Raw genomic sequence first — 26506 nt, forward strand, 5'->3', positions numbered from 1 at the left:
AGCCCAGGTGCCCCCTGGCACAGCCCATCCCGGGGCACAGAGCAGCCCAGGTGCCCCCTGGCACAGCCCATCTGGGGCACAGAGCAGCCCAGGTGCCCCCTGGCACAGCCCATCCCGGGGCACAGAGCAGCCCAGGTGCCCCCTGGCACAGCCCATCTGGGGCACAGAGCAGCCCAGGTGCCAGCCTGGGAACAGCGCCCTTGGTATAGCCAGAGCCAGGGCACTTTCTGGGACCATTCCCAGAGCCCAGCTCCAGCCACACGTGCAGCTGGAGGCTCTGGCAGGGACCAGAGCCACCCCATCCCACGCCAAAGACACCTCCACAGCCTGGGCAGGGGCAGAAAGCTCTCACCTAAGTTGGAAAAGTGTCAGCTGATATCTGGAGGAAATAACTCACTTCCCACTGGGGATAAAGATTCCGATTTGTATATGTGGTGTTTTGTTTTTTTCTAGTCATAATAAACTTCTGAGGAAGAAAACCAAGTTTTCAGGAGTATTCTAGGAACAGCAGGTGAGTTCTAAACTTCAGTTCATACAGAATTAATCCTGCAAGCATTAATTAAAACTTGGGGGTTTTTCTTGGTAAGCAGAGAGAATAATATCTGAATCCCTGAATAAGTCTTGGAAGCAAATAATGTTGAAACAACTGCAAATTACATAGTTTAAGAGTCTTCACTTGGACATGAAATTCACTAATTGTTTCTTGATCTTTAAATGGGCACATTCTATCTCCTATTTAATGAAAATAAAGCTTCATTCACTAAGATCACTAAAACAAGAATTGCATGTGTTGAATTGTTCTCCAATACAAATGAAAAATTCCAGCAGGCTGGAAAATATTTTGTTTTAGAGCCAGTAGAAAGTTTTAGCTTTTAAAATAAAAAACACTCCTAAATACAGCAAGCTGATACCAATGATTCAGCAAAAGAGGGGTCCCATACAGCATTAACAGGTTCTACAGTGGCTGTGCCATATAATCCCTGGTGAGACTGATACAGATTGACAGAGCAGGTACCTTTGGTCCAAAAAAAATGTACTGAAACACCTTAGCAGTATCTCCAAATAAGAATATCAATACATAGATATTTAAAGTGGGCATTTGCTGGAAATCAATCAGAATTTTCCTCCCTTCCCCCTTATTTTGTGTTTCTTTTAAAAAAGGTTACTTTTCACTGTTGGACCTCACTTCTCCATTAAAAAAAAAAAAATTTAACCAGCAAACTAGTTCCTTTCTCAAACACCAATACTACTAACCCTGTGAAACAGTAAGAAATGAAAAACATAAAAAGGGATTCTCAAAATAATTTTTCTTTAACTGTATTCTGAGGACAACATTGTGTAACTGGGAAACCTTGTGAGGCTATGGCAATAGATTTCAAGCTCTGGTGAGCTGAACCGGTATGTGATTACACAGGCAGGTCGTGCACGCAGTTCCTAGTGGTTAAAGACAGCCAGATGTTTCCTTACAGAGCTGGGCACTCCTCCCCTCCCCACCCAACAAGAACCCGTGTCCTTTTAAGCCCAGCTCGGCGCCGGCCAGCCCCGTTTGCCCAATGACATCTCCACGGTGTGCGGGACAAAGGCGGACACGGAGCAGCAGGTTAGTGACTGTGTCTGTTTTCACAGCGAGGGAGAGGAGAGGCTGTTCTTTGTTCTCTAGTGCCAGCAGACGCATCAGCCCTTTACCCGCAGGAGCATCCAGTGCCCGGGGGCCAGAGGCAGCAGCCTCCAGGTCACCCTGGCCCCGTGGAGCAGGCAGGTGCCACAACCCCCGGGGCAGCACAAGGGGCCCTGCCCTCGCTGCTCTGAGCCCCCGAGCGCCCTGCGACCGCCTGGAAACACAGCACGGCCTGCGGCCCTCCCGCAGCCCCACGGCACACCTGAGCGGGTGCCTGGGGACAGCCGGCACTCTGCAGCCACCCTCAGGCCATGCCCATGTCACTGAGCTCCAGCCCAGGGCTCCCAAACAGGGAGGAAGTGACCACCTGTCCCAGGGACTGGGACTCCAGGGCCCACACTGCTCCTGTTTCTCACACACTGAGGCAGATGCCAGGCCCAAACTTCACATGGGGGTTCTGAAGTGCGGGCACATGAATACCTCAGCCTAGTCCATCACACAGTATTTGGGATTACACTTCAGCTAAATACCTTTGGGAGCTCTGCGAGCACAGTACAAACCCACTGATTTCCAAGAGCTGATCTGGAAGAAGCAATTCCCTGGAACAAAAGCTGCTGCCTCACTTTCCTCCCCACTTTAGTCCTTCTTTTCATTCAAAACTATCTTTGAACACCTGATGATGTTTGATGGTCAGCACCTGCACCAACCTAAGTAATTACAGACCAGCTACACCTGCGCAGCCACAGCCTGCCCCTCAGACCTGTTGGTTTGGATTACCCACAGGGACAGACTGGGAAAACATAGCAACTTCTTTTTCTCTGAGGTCTTAAAATCAGGATTTTGTGAAAAAGGCTTCAGAAAACAGGCAGAAGTGTCCAGGATCAAGACACCATCACCCTTGATTATCCAGAGGCTGAAACACAAGGGCACCTCTGATTCCCTAACCACACCCTGTTTTATTTCAGTTTTTCTCTTACTAAGCTATCCTCAGAGAGCATGAAGATGCTGGCAGGCAGGCAAAAAGTTTTCTGGTAATTTCTTTCTGATCCAGCACATTTCCCACAGATAATCATTCTATAAAGCTCACCAAATCTAATACATGCCAAGGCACACCACCACCTATTTTAATTGCTGAGTACAGGAACCTCAGTCACCCCATTCCAACCACAAAAAATAGAAGTCCACTTACTTGTCAGTTTTAAGTCTCTCCAGGCAAGTCAGTCTAGAAGAGCAGTCTCAGGAGCTCCAGAGCTGTTGTTATCCAGTAAATTTAATATCCAATGCAATGGATAAGCTTCTCCAATTTGGCAGAAGCACTTCTAAGCCCTCACCACACTGACAATCACTTTAGACTAAAAAACCGTTACAAGGTCCCTGAGCCACACCTGATCCTAATCAGGACTAATTGACTTCCAGCATGCCTGAACACCTGTGCAAATTCCCACGCCTGCTTCTGCAGCCTGTACTAGACATTAATAATTCTTCTTTCCGTTCCTTTGATACATAATGTTGCAATTCCCAGTGCTAGGTCAGGAACTGCCAATGCCTCACTTTATTTTGAGCTCAAGATCTGTATTTCATCCCCCTGCTGTTTCTGTGTGCAGGTTCCCTGCAACACAGCAACCTTGCAGCACCTAAGGGGCTCACAGGAGGGATGAGGAGGGAACTGGGACAAGGACACAAGGAATGGCTTCACACTTCCAGAGGGCAAGATTAGATGGGATATTGGGAAGAAATTCTCAGCTGTGAGGGTGATGAGGCCCTGGCATAGGTGCCCAGAGAAGCTGTGGCTGCCCCATCCCTGGGAGTGTCTCAGGCTGCATTGGACAGAGCTTGGAGCAACCTGGGAGAGTGGAAGACATCCCTGCCCATGAGGGTGGAAGGAGATGATCTTTAAGGTCCCTTCCCACCCAAACCATTCTGGGATTCTCTAGCTTTGACACGGGAACTTCCAGTTATCCCTGGCCAGGTCACAGGGGCTCAGGCTGCCACTGGCAACCGGCCTCTGCCCACTGGGAGCAAATCCTTTCTGGAGCATTCTCCAGTTACCAATGCTAGAAATATTTTTCATTGTGGAAAGAGAACACTTCAACTCTCTCACAAAAGCTGCTGCCTCACTTTCCTCCCCACTTTAGTCCTTCTTTCACCATCACGGCTGCACTGTTTTTCTGTATAGCTGGGGAATTAGGAGCAGATGAGTACAGAAAAGGAAAGCCAAGTCCAGCCCGTGCTAAGCTGAGGCTCCTTGGCTACTTCTGGGCCCCTGACTTTAGGCCCTTCTGGTGGCCAGACTAGCTGTAGGGAGCTCCTCCAGTCACCACTGGACCCAGGCAGAACATTGCACGGAGTTATAAAACCACTGTAAAAACTTTGTCTTTGCAATTTTTCAAGGGGCCAAACTGATTCTTTTGCTTTTCTCAAAAGAGCAAAACTCGCTCAGGCATCTCCTGAGCCATGGGAGTCACCCTGCTCCTGGCTGTCCTGCAGCGCTGCCATTCAAACAAGCAGCAGTCAATTACAGCTGGCTGCAGCAAGCCAAGGGCACCAAGAGCCTTGTCCACGCTGCCCCAAACTCTGCCTCAGACCTGCCCCAGGCCTGGCTGCTGGGGCTGGGCTCGTGGAGGGACAGGGGCAGGGCACAGCGCCCCTCAGCAGAGCCGCCCTCAGCCCCGGGCACAGACTGCGCTAGGGACTGACAGAGGTCAGGGCACCAAAGTCTCCTCAAGTTCTGAGAAGTGGATTGAAACAGAATTTTTACTTGCAGAGACAAAAAAAATTAATAAAGCTGCTTATCTTCCTGTGTGGCTCAGGGGACAGGGGACTAACAGAGCTGGAAGTGCTCCCTCAAACCCATCCTAGGGCATCCTTTGTACACTGGTGTGCCCAGCACACCTGTCTGCAGAGCCAGCAGATCTTCTGGGAGAAGGAGAGTCACCCTGAGGGACTGGTAAATACAAGGTTCTTGTGTTAGCCTTTTGTTTACAGCAAAATTGCTTAAATTCTGCTCACAACTATTTTGCTGGGGAAGAAGCAATGTCATGGAGGGTACATTGTCAGCCAGACCTTACTCTCCTAATCTGAAGATAATTCCCAACCCATCTCTGTCAGAGGGTAAATGGTTACAGGAAATGCCAGGGTGATCCAGAACTGATGTAATGAGTTTGATGATTGGGAAACTCAAATCAATTTCGTTTACTGATCCCCAACAGAAATCAGAAGAGATCATGACTTCCAGGTTAAAGACCTTTGCTCAACTTTCTGCTACTCTGAGTTAATCTTTCTCCATCCAGCCATCGGAGTGACCAGCACAGGTAATCTTTAACCTGTGGCCATTGACTGACAAGGATCACAGCATTTCTCCTCTGGGATCTGAGATGTCCCAGCACTTGTAGCCCTTACCTCTGTCCATGAGATTGTGGTAAATATGCCCTTTGAATGCTGCAGTACTCTGGGATAAGCTGATAAACACCACCTTTGCCTACTCTGAGCCCAAGAATTCCTGTAGCAATGTCCTCTCAAAAATTACATGGCCATATCCAAAAGTGATGTGAGTCAGCACAGTCACTGACATTCAGAAAGCAAAGGGATAAATTCAGTTCCACTGTCGGATATGTGTAATTTTTCTCCATAAAAGATTCTGGCCTAAATCTTTGACCCAGATTTGTGTGGAAGTTTAGGCCAAGGGAGCCATGCCCACAGCTGGTGGGACAGTGGCAGGATTTTTCCAAAGATGATAATAGCCAGCCCCAGATCAGTTGAAGAGTATTATGTGCTGGAGTAAAGCCACAAAGATACAGCTCAGGTTTTTGCCCCTGCAGTTATTCCTTCAGCTTTGAAGCTGTTCTTCCACTGTTTCTGCACAGAAAAGACACCATCCCTGTGATTTCCATTTCCCTCAACATATCTTTCATATTGTATATAAGATAAATGAGAGGAAAGAGCTTTTTTAGGGATCAAATCATGTCCTTTGTCTAGTGACACCTTACTCACCAGGAACTCTGCATATAAAATGGAAGCACAGAATCATTTAGGCTGGAAGGGACTTTTGGAGATCACAGGACTCAGTCCTCTGCTCTGAGCAGTGCCAGCCTCACAGTTAGACTGCACTTCAAAGTTAGATGATTTTGCTTGGGGTCATAGGTACATATTTCCAAGGGAAGAATCTGGCCCTCAGGTCTGTGTGCAATGTATGTTGCATTATCTGCCCCTGTGTCACCTTTAGTAACATTTAAACAAACCAGTTCCTTTTCTTTTTCCAGGAATTTCCCAATACTTTGGCATTTCATTTCAGAGAACTGGACCCCAACCAGTCTGCAGCAGTACTGGATGTTGCAATGCAGTTCCAGACTTTCCCCAGGCTCCCTGTGGAGTGACCAGTGCTTCACCTACAGTTACAGAGCCTCATTTTGAGGGAAACTGGATTTTATTTTCCCCCAGAAACTCAACTCACAGACACTAAATAAGTGGTGTTTCTGCTGTGATTAAAAGTAGCACATTTGAGGTTTTTTTCTGCTAGTTTTGGACAACATGTGGCATTTTGGTTTTGGGTTGGTTGTTTTCTTTTTAATATGAGGTCTTCTTGACCTAATATTGTCCTAGTTTTTTCTGATTAAGCATATTGTCATATATCTTCTGTAGACTTCAAATGCACATCTGTACTTTCAGAGCAGCTCCGAGTAGCATAAGGAGTTTGCACACAGGATGCTGATATAATTTTACAGGTCATTTTTAGATACCTACTTTTCCCAAAACATGTTCTACTACTAGGGCAGACTCTGAACTAGTAGAAGTAGTATTTTTGTCATCTTTACACTGTGTGCATGTACCAGTCCCAAACAAGGAATTACTATTTACATAACAGGACTGGGATTAGAAATCAGCATTTTAGGAAACCACAGATTATTCATGCCATGACAAATTTGCAGTCCAAGACAGAGTTAAGCAAAAAAGATGTGTCATCAGCTGGTAACCAAGAGGGTGTAAGGAGGAGAGGGCAAGACACAGAATGTTTTCCAAATTTGATTTCATGGTGGTTTTCTGCTGCTGGATGGAACATCCAGCCAAAATCAGTAAAATTACCTGGTTCCTCACTTTTGTGAAGTATTTATATTGAAAACTTTGCTTCCTAAACCCCCAAACTATTACTTCAGACTTTTCCAAAACGTTCTAATGGAACACAAGTGGTAATGGAAGTGATGAAACAACTGTTAGTTAACTAGCAAATGTTCTCACACCCAAAATGTGACTTTAATTTATGTTCAGAGAAAATCTCAGGTTCAAATCCTATTTTAGCCTAAAAAGTGAAATTCATCAGGCCCTAAACTGGAGGTTTATGCAATGGTCTCTTTGTTGGATGAGGTTCTGGGTGGTGTGTACCATTCCTGGGTTTGCCAGTGCTGTTCAGACAGGATCAACTGAAGCCAGGCTTTTTCCCCTACCTCCCAGGTGTGCCGGAAAAAGTAAAACCTGAAAATTACCAAGCAAAGCAGACAGTACATCAAAATGTAAGAAAGAAAAAAGACTGGCAAGCCTCAGCAGTGAACATGAGATGAGCACTGAGAAACTGACGAAATCAGTCTCACTGGCAGAAGTAAGCAATTAATATGCAGCCAGAGTAAACACTCTTCATCTCAGGGTTCAGCAAAACAAAGAGCTGAAACCCCCTTATCTTTTGCATTTTTCCCTCCCCACATGTGCTCTCTGAAGGAACAGAGAAAATTGAAGTCTCTGAGCTTTTTTCCATTCTTTAGTCTGACTAAAGGTGACTCCGGCTCAGTGCAGCAAGGGTCATCTCCCTCCCCCAGATCAATATTTTAATATGACTTATCAGAACAAGAATGAATTGTTTACTTTAAAACCTCAGGATCCCATAAAGGGAGAGGGAAAGGTGTCCACTGGAAGCAGAGGCTTGCAGCAGCTGCCCACTGCTGGGAACTCAGAAAAGAAACCACGACTCCAAAGATTCGAGTACAGACAGTCAGCAAAACGTCCAGCGAGAGAATCCCAGTTCTGCCAAGCCCTAACAACACACCAGAGGATCCTTTGGCTGTTGTCTCCGATGGTAAGTGCCTTCCTGAGCGAAATTCATGTGAGGAAAAGGAAATGCTAAAAGAGATTAACAAAAATAAAATAGTGCAGGTGGATTTCCAACACTAAGCACTTTGGCATACTAAAATATCGACACATACCCAGGGCTCAACTGTGTAATTTAACAAGATTTAATGTCTTGGACCTAGTGATCTCTATCTGCACTTGGAAAGAGATTAGGCTTTTGTTAGGGTAGTGTAAGCCACCCTGTTTATTGTTTTTAAGAAACGGGGTGGTGGGGAAGCTGACAGACTTTCTGAGGGACCAGGAATGCTTCCAGGTCTGGTCATGTGGGAAGGACAGGTTCTGTGACCCATCTCAAAAACCCTCTTGAAAACACATTTGTTCTTCACAATGCCCTCTGCATTGGAACATCCCAATGATGTTCTTTACACAGATGCCCAGCAGAAGAGAAGCAAAAGGGGGATTTTTCTCTGATGTTTACGCTTTGTTTTTTCCCTGTAACTTTCCTATTATTTTGGGGTTTTTTCCCCTTGCAGTACTAAAAACTCGTGGCCATTTCTCTTTCTTGCATGCTATTTCTTCTTGGAAGTATTCCTGTTGATTTGCTGGAAGCTTCCACATAGCTGAGGGACTAAAAATTGCCTATTTGCAGTGGCATCAGCTGCCTTGCTTTCTCCTTACATGTTCTGCAGTGAAGTTAAGTCCTTCTGCCTGGATTTCTGGGCTTTCCTGCTCTGCACAGGATTGCCAGCCTTTTCCTCAGGGAGCTTCATTAGTAGGAATTTGCATGATCCTTCCCCTCTGCTCCAGAGAGAAAGCTGAGTAAAATGTGTTTGAAGAAAGGGAAAACAGCAACACTGAGGTGAATTAGAAAGCCAGGTACAGCACCTCTGTCCCTTTGGCATTCATTTCTCACTCTCACCAGCTGCAGCATAGGCACATTTACCAAACCAGCCCTGTGGACCTCAGGGCCACAGCTACACCCTTACTGACAGAATGTTCTGGCATGACTGGCTTTTTGCCATCATTAATTCCAAAGACCCAGTGCCATGTGATGCTCAGGGTGTGCTGCAGCTCGTCTCCTTCTTTCAGAGATATCTCCTTCATAGCTGGGACTGCATAGGAGCCTGACCTGTGGATCTGCACATCTGCCTGTTTTGTATGTGTGTTCAAATGCTCAGCACTGTCCCACTGCAGCACTACAGACTCAAAACACAGACAGAACCAGTGGGACATGAAAACCCCTTGGATGTCAGCCATGCCTGAGCATTTCTAGGCTTGCTTTCATGGCAGGGATGGGAATGCCAGATTATTACTGTTGTAATAATCACATGGAGAAATAAAACAGCCTGATCTGGTAACCAGACACTGAAGGTCCATTTCTCTGCTCTCCCAAGAGGCTTCTAACCAGTCCACAGGGGATTATCTTTTGAGCCAGAAAGTTCAATTTTCAGTACTTAGAAAAAATAAAGGCTACTGCTGTTCACCCCAGCCCTGGTTTCTAACCTCCCCCCTTCCTCTTGCTCCTCCTTCTCTGTTTTCTCTGCCTCTCTGCAGCATTCAGATATGATTATGGCATATAACTGAATTTCCATGGGTTACAAATCCCTGTGCAGCATATTTATATGCTCTTAATCCACTCCTTAGTCCACATAATCTTTTATGGAATGTTTTCTACTCTCGGACTGGGAGCATGCAGAAATGTTATTTGGCTAGCACGCTAAATAACAAGAGAAACACTCTGAAACACCCAGCCTGTGCAGAGATGAGCACCGCAGCTATGGACACTAGAGTTTAATTCTCTGATGTACAGGTGCTGATGTGTCCCAGAAGAACATCATGGAATAGCGCAGGGGCAGTAGGACCAGGACTATAGACCAACTTGGCTGTCTTGCATGTGGGCTACTCAAAAATGCTGCTAAAAACAAGTATATGAAAATCAAATATAATCCCCAGCATTGTGATTCCTCAGGTCTGACACAGCTATAAAAGTCTGATGCTGATTCTGGGCTGACTCCACCACTTAGAGGAAGACACAGGCCCTTGCAGAAATGACTCATCCCTCTCCTCAGGAATTTGCCTCTAGAATAGTACAGATTACTTTCTCAGGTGCTGTCCATCTCCCTTGTCTGTAAGGGCACTCAAAGCCACTTAGCTTCTACATTCTCACAGCTAGCAGACACACAATATTCACCTCGAACCAATTCAGGATCCTGTGTCCTGCCTCCTTGTGAGGGCCCTGTTGTGCCACATCTAAATATGCACAAACCTGGTCTTGTGTCTGTTTTGCAGGTCTTTGAAACCCCCTCTGCTGAAATCTGCAGCGTGCCTCTAACACTCAGGCTAAGGACCTGCTCCCAGAGCTGTGGAGTGTGACAATGGTGTTTGTGTCCAGTCTATCAAACGCCATTATCACACTAAATAGTTCCTGGCAGACAAGGCATCGGGTCAGGAAGGTTTGGGACCTCTTGCAGTCCATCTTCCCACCGTGCTGAGGAATAAATAACTGCGGTACATGCACAGGAGGATGACTCCGCTCCTTCTTTTAGAGGCAAAAGCACCAGAATATGGGAGAAATCCATACTCTCACACATGCACTTCCAGGTCCCAACTGTAAAGCACACCAGACATCTTAAGGAATCATCACTATTCTGTCATCATTAGGAATGTGGATTTCCTTGGCATTAATAGGGCTGTGTTTCCCTCTGAGAGGTCAGCTTGTGATTTTCATTGAACTGACCAGGACAATAAAGCTGAAGGCAATTAGCCAATAGAGTGAAACTCCATCTCTGACTTTGGGACCAAACTACAAAATACATTTGGAATATTAATTGGCTGAGATGCTCATGGCATTTTTCAAACAGAACACTTCCCAAAATTCTGATAAAAATCTATTGCCTCTAACTTGAAACACCATTTATCCAATGCTTTCAGCTTTGTTCCCGTCCCACCATGCTCAAGCCCCTTGCCTTATGCTCTAAACCTCCTGTTTTGGAAACAGTCACAATGTCCTCACAGAAATTCTTCTGAATGCTATTGTAAAGAATAGGCATCATCTGTAGGAACTTCCAAAAGCCAGGTACCAGCAGTGCACTGAGAAGCCTCAATCCCACTGAACAGTCCAAGATTTGTTATGCTCTGATTTGCAATGGAAGTGGTAACTTTAATATTCATCAGTGTGTTCCAAACTTCACCTTTCCTGACTTCTAGTTCTAAATAACCCAGCATGCATATGCATATGCAATACTGTGCAAACCTTGTACTTGGCATCTTAAATATATTGATGTTTCCATAGCAGCTGAACCACAGGGCCATGGATGTAGACACAGAGATGTTCTTCTCCAATACCAGTCTACAGAAGTCTGTAAGGAAATCCAGGAGATGGCTTAGTTTGTTTCCAAAACCTTGTCCCAGTGTTAAATCTCAGGCACCAAGAGCAGAGGATCAGCTTCTTCCTTGGTTGCTGGCATCAGCATCAGGATGATTCCAAAACAATGTCAAAAGGCAAAAGACTAAAGTTATCCGCTCAGGTCACTGGTGCATATCACTGCTCCATGTCCTCAAGAGTAGTTTCCTAAGTGGGATAGTGAGACTCAGTGCTCTGAAGAAATGAAGTCTCTAGGTTCTCTTGCCTTCTTGGGCACCATTTTCTTTACTGTTGATGAGTTTGGCAGATTTTTGCTTTTAGTGGGTGTTGCTTTCCTCTGTTTTTGATGAGTGGTTCGGAGAGATTTCAGACCCAGCATCTCACAGTACTCATTGCACTGGTGAAGGGCTCTGAACTGCTCAATGAAGGAAAAGGAGCAGTTGCCTTTAAACCCCTTGTATCTGTAGTAACAAAGGGAAAACAAAAAAAAACAACAAACCAAATGGGAATTCAAGATTCATTTTCAGCACAGGGAGGCAGAGCATGACTGCTGACTCATAAGCAACTTGAAAGCAATAAGCAAGTCTCTTCTACTCATGCTGGCTTGAGAAGCATCAACTGCCAAAGAAACTCAGACTGGGTCATTGGGAGGTGAGAGGAACCGGATAACAAATGGTGACACAAGAGGGAAAAGCATTAGAAGCAAAGCTCTGTGGGCTGGGTCCTGGCACTGTCTTTCATGGCATTAAGTTGGGAATAAAATTGTCTGCTGGCTACCTTTCTCAGTAACACACACACACACAGGAAATCCATGCTACATCATTCTCTGTGAACAGCTCTGGTGGCCACCATGAAGAAACAAGGTTGCTGCACAAGGTGTTTCAGAACTAGAAGCTGTTTCCATCTAAACATGCACATCATTTCCAGGCTATGCTGCTCCCCTCCCCTGGCTGCCTACAGGATCTCAAGGAGCCAAGCCCCTCAGGGAAGATGAAGGAATGTTCCTGAGGAAGGCAGTTTCATCCACCCCCCACTGTACCTCCCACCATGAGAAGAACAGGGCACATGTATCCCTCTTCTCCTCACCCTGCTCTGGATGCTGACAGTCCTCCCAGGGCCTGCTTTTTAAGCTGCATCAGCTTATTTTAAAAGGTGCACCTGCTCTTCAAAGGAGGCTTTTTGGTTAAATTCTCAGGATGGAGAAGGAAAAAGAAAGGCCAGGGGGCTCCTCTCCTTTTTTAACCTTAATCAGAGCCTGTTTTACCCTGTTCTCTTGGCTTGCTGGACATCCAGTGTCCTCAGAGATGAACTGTGAGTTGTGACTGCACAAAGCCAACCAAATAAGATTTGGTTCTTAAATGAACAGAGGATGCTCATTCCCAGCATCCAGAGAACATCCTTCCTCAGGCAGACTACACAGTGCTAGAGAGAATACTGCTGCTCTGAGAAGTCAGGCTCCTGCTGACAGACAGACCCTGCTCTGGAGACCCCACTCAGCTGGCCCTGAACAGCAGGTGAACCCTGAAGGGATTTTCCCCTCCTCTCCAAGTAAGCTCTGTGTTTGTTTAACCAAAGCAGGTTGAAGAGCCGTGTCATTGTTACCCCAAGACTGTATCCTGGAGTCCAGCAGGGTCATCAATGGTTCTCTTGCTGCCTTGGAGAAATCAGAGACTTCAGACTTCACTGAGCTGCTCTCAAGAGCTCACAGATATGTGTTGTGTTGGTGGATGCACCAGACACACCCACAGAACAGGAATTTCACAGGCAAACAAACCTGCTCTCAGCAAGAGAATTTCTTCTATCCAGCACCAAACCACACTAAATCTTCCTCAAATCTGAAGGGGAAATGTTGGATTTGCCCTCAGGCTTAAACTCCCCAATGCCTCTTGTTACCATGTGGAGTAAATCTAAACTTGTCAGTGCCCTGGAACCAGGCAGAGTTTCAGATCCAGACTTGGCAACCAGCACTCCAGTTAATGACCATAACCATGGGTTACTGTGCTCCTGATTCCCTCCTTTCTGTGCACTATTCCTGGATAAATCTCTGGGCCCTCATGCACACTGCGTGCACAGAGCCAGGTACCGTGCTGTGACATTTTTGTTTCCATTCGCCAGAGAGGCTACAGAGCAGCTGATTTAAAGGCTCAGGAGCGGCACTGTGGCCGCATTAAAAATGCTTCCCTCGCGTTCCTAGATCCACTTCGCCCTCTCCTGACAGAACTGCAGTGCAGCTCCTGCAGCACATTCACCACACCACTGCTTTGGGCTCCTCTGCTTTTCAGTTCCCTGGCAAAACACACAGAGTGAGGACAAAAGATCAAAATTCCTTCCTCCACACATCGTGGATTCTGTTCTGGAGTACAGAAGAGATATGTTCTATGTCCCCTCTGCCAGCATGGTGCAAGACACACCAGTCCCACGCTGCATTTCTGGCTCAGTAGAACCATGTGTTCCCCCTTCATGGGACCAGGTTAGCTCTAGCAGCTCGGCTGAACACACCCAAAGCAGCAAGACCCAGCAACACACATGAGTTCTGGGCACTGAGTTGATTTTCCCCACCCATGTTCACAGAATTAAAAATCCAACTGCAGACATTAATACAGAGATCTTCTTTCCAGAAAAGGAGCATGCAAACAAAATACAGGACCAGGAAAAATCTGTCATCTTGCAGGGATACCATTAGCTAAATAACAAACAAAATTATACTCAACATTTTCAGGAGGTTGTTCATTTAGAGAAATTGTTTTCCTTTCTACATGCCTGAGGTGATCCTTACTACAGCTTGCATTGTGTGCTCACTTCATCCTCCCCAACACAATGTGTGTTTTTATAGGAATCATTTCCCACAGTGAGCTGGACAACATTCACTGAAGCATTTTTATAAATCTTCTGATTCCTGAGAACGGTGTTGCCTAAATAAAACCTTTATTACTCTTTTGGTTTGTAACAGGATGATGTATGTTCATTTCAACTGCTTTTACTTTGGATCTACAGCTGCAAGAGTAAATCAGTAAATCAGTCTAATTGAATGGATGCCAGCCTGAAAATGTTCAAGATTCTCCCAAAATATTCTAGAGTCACATTTTTAATAATGTTATTATATAATATAATATAAATAACACTCTAATAATTTAGATGATATTGTGAGGTTTCTTCTTGTATCCCAGGTATACCGACAAGGTCCTTAGAACAAAGGCTGAACACATGATCAGATCTTCTTTCTCCTGCCAGATTCTCAAAGGAGAATATGAAATTAAAGCACTTACCCCCATCCCCTTTCCCTGTCCAGCAGCCACTGCCTACTCCTATTCACAGCTCTGCTGGCCTGTGTTATAACTAGAAGCCTTAATTAACTTAAGACAAGTGGACTAAAGTTAGAATATTACAGGTCTACATCTTTACACATACACTTAAGTTTCCCCAAAAGAGCTGAAGCCTTTGCAACACCACTAGAAAGTAGGCTCTAGCAATGCCCTGAATAATCTTTTGTTAAGGCTCAGAACTGCTGTTTTTGAGAGAGAAAGGGGAGAGATACCATCAAATCCCTTCACAATTGTCCTTGTTTATCAGGGAAGTGACCAAAACACAGCATCCCACTGAGAAGAGTCTTTATAAAAGCTTGTGTCACAAATACATATCCCAAAGTTCTGGCACTTTTGCTGGCTGCGGGAGTGATTCCGGGGCGCCTTTTATGCTGGACTGCAGCCTGTGCTGGCCTCGTGTGTTCAGCCCTACCTTCCTCCAGCTGATGGACCACCAGGAGCCTTACCTGCTGTCATCAGAACCCTTCGTGTCACTTGTGAAATGCCCTTTGGACAAGCCCGTTTCAAGGGAGGCATGCAGGAAAAACAAAGCTCAATCTACAGGGTAGCCCCATTCTTTCATAACAAAATAAAAGTGTTTCCTTTACACCTTTACAGGCGGGTTTTCCATAAATATGAATACGAAGAAGTTAAAACACTTAGATAAGGACTGTTTTCTTCTAAAGTTAAAGCAAGAATGAATTTCCAGTGCACCCTCCCCCATCCACATTTAACTGTGAAGAGACAGAGGAGTAAAGCACAAGCATGCTGCTGAGAAATCGCGTTCACTCACCCTTTGGCCAGGGTTGCTATGCCAACATCCGTTAACTTCATCCCTACACCTGCAAGGCAGCAAAGAAAACACAGAGCTTAGCTTATACTGGAATTTCTAGGACAATATTCACATATGGAGGCGTTAAATATTATTTATTGAGTCACATTTTTCACTTTAATTATTTGTCACTTTTTTTCAAAGCATTTTAAAGCACCCCAGTCAAGAAGAGGATGCTCTCTGTGTCACCAGCAGTTTCTAGAAGTCAGGCTCATGCCACTATTTTACAGCTGTCAGGGTGATCAACAGCACTTGTTTCCTGTGCTAGGATTTTGTTCTTTCTCCTTCCTTTAAATTACTTCAGGGATCTTGTTTAGATGCCTTTTTGCTATTTTTTCTGCCTTCACATGTAAAAGAATATAGGATGTTTCCTAAGATTCCAGCTTTTTCTGTTTTTCTTCCCCTGTTCCAAATATATTGCAGGACTGAAGAGGAGTCACACCCATGGGAGCTTAGCAAACATGAGGGTGTTTCTTCACTATTCTTTTTGAAGGAACATATTTCTTCAAAACTAGCCAGGACCCAAATGTGGAGCATTCCACTGCTGAGTGATTGTTGGTGAGTATTCAAATGCAAGCAAAGAAAGGGGAAGGACTAGGGTGTCATTAACACCTGAAGTCTTTCGCTCAGCAGCTATTTCATTAATCTCTGGGTAGTGAGAGAAAAAGGCAGATTTGGCTCATACTGAGTGTCCAGATTCACTAAGGTACATGCAAAAGAACAACTCCTCCATTAAGAGTGTAAGATTTAGTTTCCTTTTCCAAACTGCCCTCTTACAAGAACACAAGCTTGATAAAAATTGCCCCTACTCAGACAACTCACCTTGCAGGTCAGTGACAAGCAAGTTCCCATTGGTCTTCTCATACACCCAGTGCTGAAAGGTGCAACACTTCTGGCCAGCCTCTGAGTCTCTTCTCAGGAAATTCACTTCCTTGCCATCCTTGACAGAGTATTTCACAAACTCCCCAACCAGCTCCTCCTCCACTGTGGCATAGGGGATGTTATTAGCAGGGCGATGAATAAGAAAAATCTGAATGATTCTGAAATCAAGGGATAGAAACTAATAAAATCCTGAGAATTCTTTCAGTAAAAGGATAAGAAACAGACAAAAGTGGCCAGTGATCTCAGAGAGTGAATGAACAGCTACCAACTCTAAACCAAGCTGGAAGAGCTGTAACACTGGTCCCAGGTTTCCTCTTTCCTCTTTAGTCCTAGCAATCAGTGGGTTGCCATGGCACAGGGTGTGGTATACGTAAGCATATATGTATATAAAATATATATTTATACTCACTCTGGTACTTCTCCAAAGCCTTCCAAGGGTTCAGCTTCAGCTGCATATAACTTTGCATACTCTCTCGCAGTATTTTGGACATAGCATTCCTGTATTACAACAGACATGCCTATGCGAATATTGCTCAAAACATTCAACAGATCATCTGTTTGAATCTGAGGGCAGCTTTGGCCCACAAGTCTGGATGACAGAGGCCAAGGCAGCTCACCTGCAGTGCCAGGCTGTAGTTCTTCTGCAGCAGCTCGTCCCTGCTCTTGGTGCCGTAGGTGAGGGCGCTGTGCACCTTCAGCACGCAGGGGTGGCCGGGGGCGAAGGCGGGCGCCAGCCCCTGCAGCACGCGGCTGCGGAAGGCTCTGCGGTGCATCCCCTCGCCGAAGTGCAGCCCCTCTGTCATTATTGCTCCATGCAGTGTCCCACCAAAGTAGCTGGAGCTGAGGGGGTCTTCTCTGAACATCAGCTGCATGAATTCGATTTCTTCCACACCTAAAAAAGAACAGGAATCTCTGCAGGCACGTGGAGGGGTGGGCATGGGACAGCAGATGCATCTCTCCAGAGAGGAGGAAAAAATGCTCAGTGGAAGCACAAATTGTGTTCCTACGGGCTGGGACCCCAAGCAGCTCCTGAGAGGTAGCTGCTTGCCTGTATCTAAAGCCAGCATGGAGAAAGGTGGCAGCTCAGGATCATAAGGAGAGAAGCCAGAGTGCAGCGAGCAAGTCTGTTACAGATGAAATCAAGGAAGACTCTGGACTTCACCCCTTTAAATGATCATTGGAATCCAAATGCAAAAAAATTCACAAGGGGGAAAAAAGTTAAGCACTGAGAGAAACTAAAACATCCTAACTGCACTTCAAGTGTCTCTAATAATAACATTTCAAGGACCATCAGTAAAGAGGATAAATAGGAGAACAGAACTACACAACAAAGAATTCCTTCCAGCTGTCCCTTGCAGTTACCTCTGGTTTAGCCTCTGTACACTATTGCTTCTCTTCAAAGCACAAAGGAAACACTGCACAGATAAGGCCAGAATTAGAACACTCCTTAATTCCACCTAAAATTCTCTGATTAAAAGTTATACAGTGCTGCTACATGAAAAGTCCTGTCTTTATTTTGCACAACAAAATAAATGCTTAATTTTAATTCTTCAAGGAAAAGAAAGAAAAGTCACCATGCCAACTGAAGGTCTGGATCTCTGCAGGCTGTTCAGGAATGACAACCCCACTGGCAAGGCACTATCTTTAGCTGCAGCACAGGCCACATGCCCGGTGTCACTGAACACCAGTTAACACACAGGGAAAGCATTCCAAAGCTCCATGCCTGCCTTGCTCCTGGATACAGTTACACAGCAGGTGACCTGCGAGAACCATGTGTTTGTGCCAAAGAGCTGCCAGTGTGTGGATGTGTGTGTCTCTGTATGATGCCATGCAATGCTACTTCACTTTATATTTACCTTCATAACTCAGAAAACTTGAAAGACGTTCCAGTACTAGGAGGAAACAAAATAAAAAAAAAAAAAAATTGTAGTAAAAAACTCTGAATGGAAACTGTCATTGTCATTATTATTAATCAAAACTCTAAACTGGGGCTTACCTGCAGCAGTCAGATGAAACTCAGCAGTCACCTTTCCATACATGTTATTCAAGCAGCAATAATACATCCCCTGGTCTTGGTAACTGGCTTCAGCTATTTCCAGAGAGACGGGAGAGTCATCCTGGGCACTGCAACAGAGCATTTTGTGCTATCACATATTTTACCTGTTTTCACTGGAAAAACTGATAAATTTGATCTCTCTGCACTATTTGTTAAGACACAGCACAATTATTTAGCAGATAATGACATGTATTAATACTGCAATTAATATTGCAATACAACAATCAAAGTCAGAAGAGTTAAAACAAGAAGAATCAGAATAGAAAGTTTAAGCAATTCATGCAACCTTTTCTCTCCACTCAAAAGAACATCTAAGAAGAATCCTTCCTACAAAATTTTTCATTTTCTCGGAAGTGAGCATTTTGATGGAAATGTATTTTCTTTCTTTTTTTTTCCTGGATAATGTTAATTTTGTATTTTTGAAACATGCTAAAGAGTTTTTTAGATCAGAATACAGAATTACAAGGAAAATATCAGAATTACAAGGAAAATATCAGAATTACAAGGAAAATAACTAATTTCATTAAAATGGAAAGGGTAGATGCTGTTAATGCCCTTAAGAAGCTTTTATTTCCACCCTTCTCTAGGTTAAATGAGGTTCAAACCTCTTTGATATTTTTTTTTTAATCTGGATGACACTGGCTATGAACAAGCTGAGAGGTGATGTAGCACAAACTGTGAGCAGTTTCAATGCACTGTGAGAAGATCTGCCTCCTATGAATAGCAGCTACCCCGAATTTCCCAGTCCTTCAGAAGCATTCCCTTACCTTCTCTGCAGCCGAGCCAGTACCTGGGAATCTTTAGTCCATGTAATGGTGGAATCACCATGAATGTCACCAAACTGACAGCACAGCTTAATACTTCCAGAGCAGTCAGGGAATAACTCTGCTTGGATCTTCTTCAGCAGCCTGGGGGCTTGAAACAGAAGAACCACAGTTTAGGATTTGAAGACAATTACATTGTTTTGGCATTTTAACATTTCACGTTAAGAACACAAATGCTGAAATCCTCGGTAAGTAATTATGACTTCTTGTGTCTCAATACTAATAACTAGTAGAATTTTTTAGGCTGATCACAGCCTGGGGAAAAGTCCCAAAAGGTCCTGCCAGCCTGGACCTCTGCTAGGACTTTTCACGGCCTCACAGAACACTCCAGTGTCTTTGCACATGGGCATGGTGCGGGCAGGGGGCTGGAGGGGACTTGGAAAGAAAAGGAATTGACATGGACTTAGAGAAAGGTTTTGGGATCACAACACAGCCCCGCCTCAAGTGGCACATCCCTGCTTGATGCAAGAGATGTAAAATGCAAGATGTTTTGTTTCCAACTGTGTTAATTCTGAGCTGTTGCACTCTAAACAAGGTAGCATGGCATGTGCCCCTCGGGGATCCCATTCCTGCAGATTGCTGTGTACTGGTGTTACTCCAGTAACACGCAACTTAAAGGGTCAGGCACACCGCCATGGTTTTCCCCATTCCCAGTTCCAGGCCCCATCCAGTCCAGGTCTCCCCACTGGACTAGCAGTCCCTGAGTCCTGGGGCATGTGAACCTCGCTGTATCAGGGCTAAAGTGACACCGACAGGACCTGACAGCTCTGGAAATAGAACTAATGGCTCCAGGTTCCTGGCCTGGCCAGCCTTCTCTCCTGCAGCTGAAATAATGCAAAAGAACACTGAGTATATTCCACAGCAACCAAACCAGCCTTCCCATAATGCCAGGGAAAGGGCCACAACTGTGCTCTAGACCACAGACATACTTCAGTCGAGACTGAGGCAGAGCAGAAACAGGTGAATAAAATTCACTGCATTCACATGCAGCCTGAATGTTTAAAACATTTTGCAAGTGCAGCCTCAAGCAATGGAAACAGGTCAGGCATTACACAGTCACTGCAGTTTGCTTGCCCTGCTTTGAAGGAATGTGTCTCTCCTCCCACACATCTGGTTCCCTGGAAAAGGATGCATCTTTGAACAGAGACAAGTCTGGGGTTTTTTAAAATGTGATTAGAAAAAGTAGACGTCTCATGAGACCGCACAGTAATTAGAGTGTGTGAAAAGCTCCACAAATGTGTAGCTTACCTTTAGTCACTGTTCAGTCTTGCTCTGAACTATTAAATCATTTTATGATGTGAACATGAAATGTCATGTCAGAAGGTAAAAATAAGACCTTGGTCCTTGCAAACTACTCATAGAAACAATGAATCCCTCATCCGCCCAGCAGTCACAACCCTGCTACAGTGTTAGCAACCTTCTAGAAACTCTGGCAGCAACCTGGATCGCCTTTCTATTATATGTTTCCTCTGTCAGTTTAATATTACTCATTTCATCCGTGTCATTTTTGCAGCAGGGCAAAGAAATGCAGAACCAGTCAGAAGTCAGCACACAGGACCTCAAAACATTGTTTATCAGTGGTACCCTACTGCTAACAATAATACTTTGCTAGTAATAAATCCTTTGGTAGCCAAGAGGGGGGAATTGCGGCTGGGAGCTGCAATGCAGGAGCATAACTGGGAACACAGCCCTGTGGGAAGAGAACAAGTAGTGGGCTTGCAGCTGCTACGTGGTGTGTAGTTATGTGGCACCATTATGCTGTTCCTCCATGCAAAGTTACTCCAAGAGGCCAATGAGGCAGTGATTATTTTAAATAGGTTACAAAGCTCATGAATTGAATATACTTGCCAGCTGGGAAAAGGGTTTATCTCTGTGGCATGGGCACAGCACTCATTACTAAGTGCACAAATCTGGAAATAAAGCTCCATGAGGGCAGGACACCTTTAGCTGACTGAGTCAGTCTGAAAGAGGCTTGCAGTGCCTTTCAATAATCTTAATTTTCTACTGTAGCCAGAATGATGGCAAAGGACAGAAAAGAAAAATCCATTTTCTCTTACCTTTGCTATCTTTTTTCAAAATGAGTTTCCTTTGCTCTTTTCTATCCTCTTTATGAATCACACCTCCCTCGCTCTTGCCAGACTTTTTAACGCAGCTGGTATCCTTGCTGACACTTCCCCTCTCCTCCAGCCTGGGTTTTTTGGACAGAGTTGCTGGTGGTAATTTCTTCTTAGCTCCAGCAGCTACATGCCCGCTCTTTATTGTGTCCTCTTTACATTTGATGGGCTCAGGCTCTGCAGCAGCCACTGGTATCTGGCAGGATTTTGATCCTTCCTGATTTCTTTGACTTTCTGTGTTGACTGGGAATGGATCAAGCGTGGTCCACGCCAAAGAGAATGATGGAGTTCTTCTGCGGGGTGGTTGTTCTTGAAAACGCTGGTTGTTCCCTGAATCAACTGGTGGCAAATTAACTAAACCACTTACCACACTCTCTTCTGTCCTGACTTCCTCCATTTTATCATACTCAGTGGACTTATCTGAATTCTCAGCCTTGGCTATCTTGCTGGAAGGGATCAAGTCAGGACAAGTCTGCTCTGTGTTAATATTCATAATCTGTTTCGGAGCCTGGGAGCCAGTCAAAGTGTGCAAAGGAGCCTTTGCTTCAGCTTCATCTGGGTTATATTCAATAGCTCTTGGAATCTCATGGTCATTTTCACACAAGGCTGCTTCTCCTTTGGTTTCTCCAGGGACCCTCTGGAACAGACCCTTCAATGACTTGCAGGAAATTTCCAATGTAGTTAAATTTCTGTTTACTTTGACTCCAGTTTGTATGGATCCAGTTTTTCCCTCATTTCTTGTGGCAGGACACGCCACTGCAGATCCACTGGGAAGGCCCTCTGAGTGGCTTACAGATGTGGGGAAGGGCAGGGTTTTGTTTCCAAGCAGCTGTTGGGAATGTAGCCAATCCCGGGCACCCCCATCGTCCCCACTTGCTGTGCTGTGGTGCTCACTTGGAGCCTCCCTGGGCAGCGGGGCACTGGCTGATGTTACACTTCCAGCTGCACAGGTGGGATTTTTTGAAGAATCTATTTTTAACCCTTCATCAGACCTGAAGGTGCTGTCTACAGAAAAAGAATGCTGTTCTGCTGTATTACAACGGGAAGCTGCAATCTGACTCTCTGAAACCTGACTAACTCCTGAGTCACAGGAAGCTTCAGCCCTGTGTTCCTCAGGTATGCAAATCTCTCTCTGTTCTCCTCCTGGTTTACATGGTTCACAGCTGGGAACTTCTAGATAAAAATCTCTTAAAAATGGCTCCCCAGAAGGGGGAGAGACTGCCCCTTCTTGTTTTTCTATTTCTGTCAGTTGGTCTGTATTTTGGGGTAGATTCTTATGTGTTATGGTTTTGTGAATCTGAATTAAACTAGGCGATTGCATTACATTACTGTATTTCTGTGCATTAGAAACAATTTGAAAATCCTGACAGCCATTATTTTTTGAAAGATGGTAGCCATCAGAATTAGTGAAATTTGGTGCACTCAAGCCTGAATGATTTCCTTTTTCTTGTAAATTCACTACACAACTTTTATGTATGGAGTTAACAGAAGAGTGTTCTGCATGTGTAAACTGGCTGGTATTTTCACTGGGGAAAATATCTTCCTCTTCAGGGAAATAAGCCCGTTCTCCTCTCACTGGATAGCAGTCTGTAAAATGACAGCCTTCTCCAGGTATAGACTCATTTGTCGTGGCTGTGTTGTATTCAGTGTGAAGGAACTGTCCAACTGTCCCATGTGACATATCTGATATGTCAGCTTTGGGACATGCTAAATTACCACTCTGAGTACTTTGTAACCCTTGAGGAGAATCTGCTTCACATGTTTGGGCAGCACTATTAACAGCAGGCTTCCCTTCCCAAGCCACAGTGGATCCATTCCTGCCCGTGGCCATTGGCTTTGGCTCCAAGCACTCCTGGGTACTTAGGAGGACACTGCTTGCTGAAACACAAATGGATGGTGTTTCCCTCTCATTCCCGGTGCCAGAATTTAGACAGACACCATCTGTTCCTACCACTTGTGCAAGACAAATGTGTCCTATGGATGCACTCTCGCATGCTGCAGCTCTCTGCAGGAGGATATCAGAAACATTGCAGTCAGCCTTCTCAGCTCTGGGGTTATGGGCTGGTTCTGTGATGGGCCCCTGCTCTTCTATCAAATCCATTGGCAAAGGATGATTGGAACAGGTCTCCTGCACAAAGTTCAGTTCTGTGACTTTGATATCTGTCAGCCTTGTACCTAAACTTGGGATGCCTCTGTTTTCAAATGGGATTTGATAGTCTGAGTCATCTTCATGAAGAAGTTTCCACAGCTTGTCATGCACTGCAGATATATCAGCATCTCCTTTGCACTCAGGTTCTCCAGATTCCAGGACTGACTTGGGATTAGCTTCAGACACAGCCTCATCGGCTGATGCGCTGCAGAGAATATCTGGGTTACTGCTCTCATGTATGTCAAGCCCAGGCCTCTGCTCTCCCTCCCCTGGCTCATCACACAGCTTTGCAGAAGAGAGAACAGCACACAAGCATTCCTGTTTATCAGGAAGAGAGTCCATATCCCATAGACGAGAAGGAGAAATGTTATTCTTTGACATTTTGCCATTCCTAATAATATCTTGTCCGGAGAAGACCTGTTGGTGACAACCTTCTCTCTTTTCACAAGGAGCACAGTGAAGAGAAGAGGTCTGTAAATCTGCATTCTTCACTTGCAGTGTGTTTTCAGCAGAGAGCTGGCTGGTTCCTGCACTCTCACAAGCGCTGAGGATGCCTTCCTTTTCTCTGCTGGGCTCCATACAGAGGTTCTCACAATTCTGGGTAACGCTTTTAAGATTAGCACCTTGACTCTTCAAAGAAGGAAAATAGAGCAACGTAATTAAAAATTAGAACTACAGCTTGACACAGGCCTGAAGACTTGCATTTTTTTAACTTTTTTTCTTTTTTATATCTGTCAATAGTCAAATTTCTGACTTGTAACTATCAACATACTGGATTGAAATCAACCTCCTGGGTCTGAGTCTGAAAGTGTTGCTCCTTAGAGAAGGATTTGTAATGAAGCTAATCAATTCTACCTCACAGTTTCTCACTGTTTTTTAAGCAGAAATAGTTTTGCAAGGTAATTTTCCTTTGCAAGCAAAGTCCCCATGTTATATTTATATCCCTCTGTTTGTACAAATGGAGTGTAACAAACAATCCCCAGAATACAGACTAGAATACAGACCCACTGTCTCTGGATCTCAGCTCCCTCAAATCCACTAGATTTGGGACTGCTTTTACTTTATATTGTTCTCCAGCAATCCGCCTTAGTGGATCTTACCACTTCCCTGTTTCATGCAATACCACTCAAATTCCCCTTTCCTAAAATGACACTCTCTTTTAAATGGCACACCTGCCCTGGAGTAGCTGAAATACCTCAATATCTGTAGTTATTTCAACTGCTTTAGACAGGTGAAACAAAAGACCTGAGCTGTGCTTTATCCTGCAGAGTGACAGGCACATTCTGCCAGCTTCCTGCTATTCCTGCTCAAAGGAAGAAAAAGAGGAAGAACTGTAATATTTTAAAGGCCAGAAAGTGAGTTATCTGCCAACAACACAGAGCAACAGGCTGACCATGCACAGCTGTCAGGAGTCCATGCTCCAAAGCGGTATAGATTTTCCAAGGGATTTTTTCTTGGTGTGTCTCCCAGGAAAGACTGGAGCCAACTTAAGACATGGGCAACAAAATGGGATGTTCACTGTCATTCCTAGGGTAGATCCTACTGAATGAGCAGGGCTGGTGTCATGAGCTGCAGTGACTCCACTCAGGACTCCCCTGCTTGCTCTGACACAGAGCTGCAGCCGCTCTGGCACGGCTCAGGCCCGGACCGTTGCCTCGCAGCACCGAGCTCTCATCTCAGCCAGATGCCCAATTACCTGTGTCAGTTCTGCTTCTCCCCTCTTTGGATAACAAAATTCAAAATTATCTAAAAGTGACAGAAATCTGTCTTGGCAAGGTCAAACCAAAGATCTCAGATTTTATGTGAACAGGCTGTTCTGATATGGAAAAAAAAGAGAATAATGGCTCTGTAACCCAGGAGTGACAGTAGCACCTTGTGCCAAGAGTGCTAACATTGACCACTGACAGGGACCCAAGGGTGCTGACCACTGACCACTGACAGGAACAGGGCTCTGGCTGAACACTGAACTCTGACAGGAACAGGGCTCTGGCTGAACACTGACAGGAACAGGGTGCTGGGTGATTGCTAACAGAACCAGATTCCCAAAGACAGCCAGAAAAGCCTCCTGGGCTCTCTGTACACTATGTAACATCACACAGCTGACACCTTTGGTGTCTTGGACCTATTATTAATGAAGTTGCTCTGAAGCAGCAGGTAAATAAAGAATTTCACCTGAGGCTAGGCCATGAGGTCGTGAAAGGAGTGAGGAGGCTCCCACTTTAACGATCCAATGGAAGGAGAAGTCACTCAGCACAGCAGGTGCTGCACAAGACACACTGCAAAGGTTGTTCCAGTTTGAACTCTTGGCGCCAAGGGGAAGTGTAAATCCTTGGGTCATTAGTGCTGTGATCCCGTGGCTGCTCTGTACCCCTCAGCAGACCTGATTCCCACATGGACAGGGAAAATATCACACCCTTCCAAAGCAGTCAGCTGCGGGGTTTGCTGTGAGCCCCTCCCCTTGCTCCCGCAGAGCAGTCTCGCTCTGGGCTCCAGCAAACGCCCAAGGGTACTTCTACAGAAACCCGTGTGCAGCAATAGATTCGCTCTTACCTCTCTTAGATTACACAGGCAGATTTCTGAGGAGTTTCTGGCTTACTATATGGGTACTGTGAGAAGCTGTCCACGTTTTTCTAGCGCTCCAAAAAAGGGAGTAGTATTCAGGCGGGATGCTTTTGCTTGGCTCATTTTCAAGACCACATAATTTTGAAGCTACACCTGAATTTCACTGTCATACACACATGTTTAAAAATAGGGTTTGGTCTGTGCCCAGCTCTCATCCTTTTGTGTACACCAATACTCATTTTTTATCCAGTGAAAAATTTTGGCCATGGAAACGCAGACATACTGACTAGGCACAACAAGACTTTAAGGGGCTGCTCTGAAATTTATGCCAGGCACCTGACAGCTGCTCTTGACTAAGAGGCTTCTGGGATTTAAATTATTGCACTGGACTTGGGGAAAAGAAAGCAAACACAGCCTCTGGCAAACCACGGCCATACACCCTGTCAGGAAGCTCTGAGGAGGTTAATTCCAGTGAGGGGTATTCCCCATCATAAGGACATCATGTGGTCCTCAGATGGGATTGGAATTTTATGTACCATAAAACCAGAGAAACCTATGAGCATTTTTCAGGAAGAAGAATTCAGTGATTTCTGACTGCTGAAGACACCCCAGTGATGAGATTAAAGTCACTCTACTGTGACACTACAGAACTGGGAGATATTTTTCCCAAATGATCAGACAAAGAAAAGCATGTGCAACTGGAAAAAATTTTTTTTGTGACAAATGAGTTTTTTTCTGTGCAATTAGCT

General features: G+C 45.0%; 1 protein-coding gene across 1 annotated transcript; it reads right to left on the bottom strand.

Moving 5' to 3' along the window:
- ALPK2 (alpha kinase 2) lies at window positions 1-24870 on the bottom strand. Its single transcript, XM_071418697.1, has 10 exons — window positions 24844-24870; window positions 20990-23825; window positions 18876-19023; window positions 18049-18176; window positions 17909-17944; window positions 16670-16944; window positions 16462-16550; window positions 15993-16210; window positions 15132-15180; window positions 1-11497 (listed from the first exon to the last, which is right to left on the bottom strand). Exons 1-10 carry the CDS (start codon window positions 24868-24870, stop codon window positions 11263-11265), a joined length of 4041 nt encoding a protein of 1346 aa, XP_071274798.1. The 3' UTR covers window positions 1-11262.
- Between the last annotated feature and the right edge of the window lie 1636 nt (window positions 24871-26506).

This window comes from Agelaius tricolor, unplaced genomic scaffold, assembly GCF_023055355.1.
Source record: "Agelaius tricolor isolate 1412-34295 unplaced genomic scaffold, bAgeTri1.0.p SCAF_89, whole genome shotgun sequence".
In the NCBI taxonomy this organism is placed as follows: Eukaryota; Metazoa; Chordata; class Aves; order Passeriformes; family Icteridae; genus Agelaius; species Agelaius tricolor.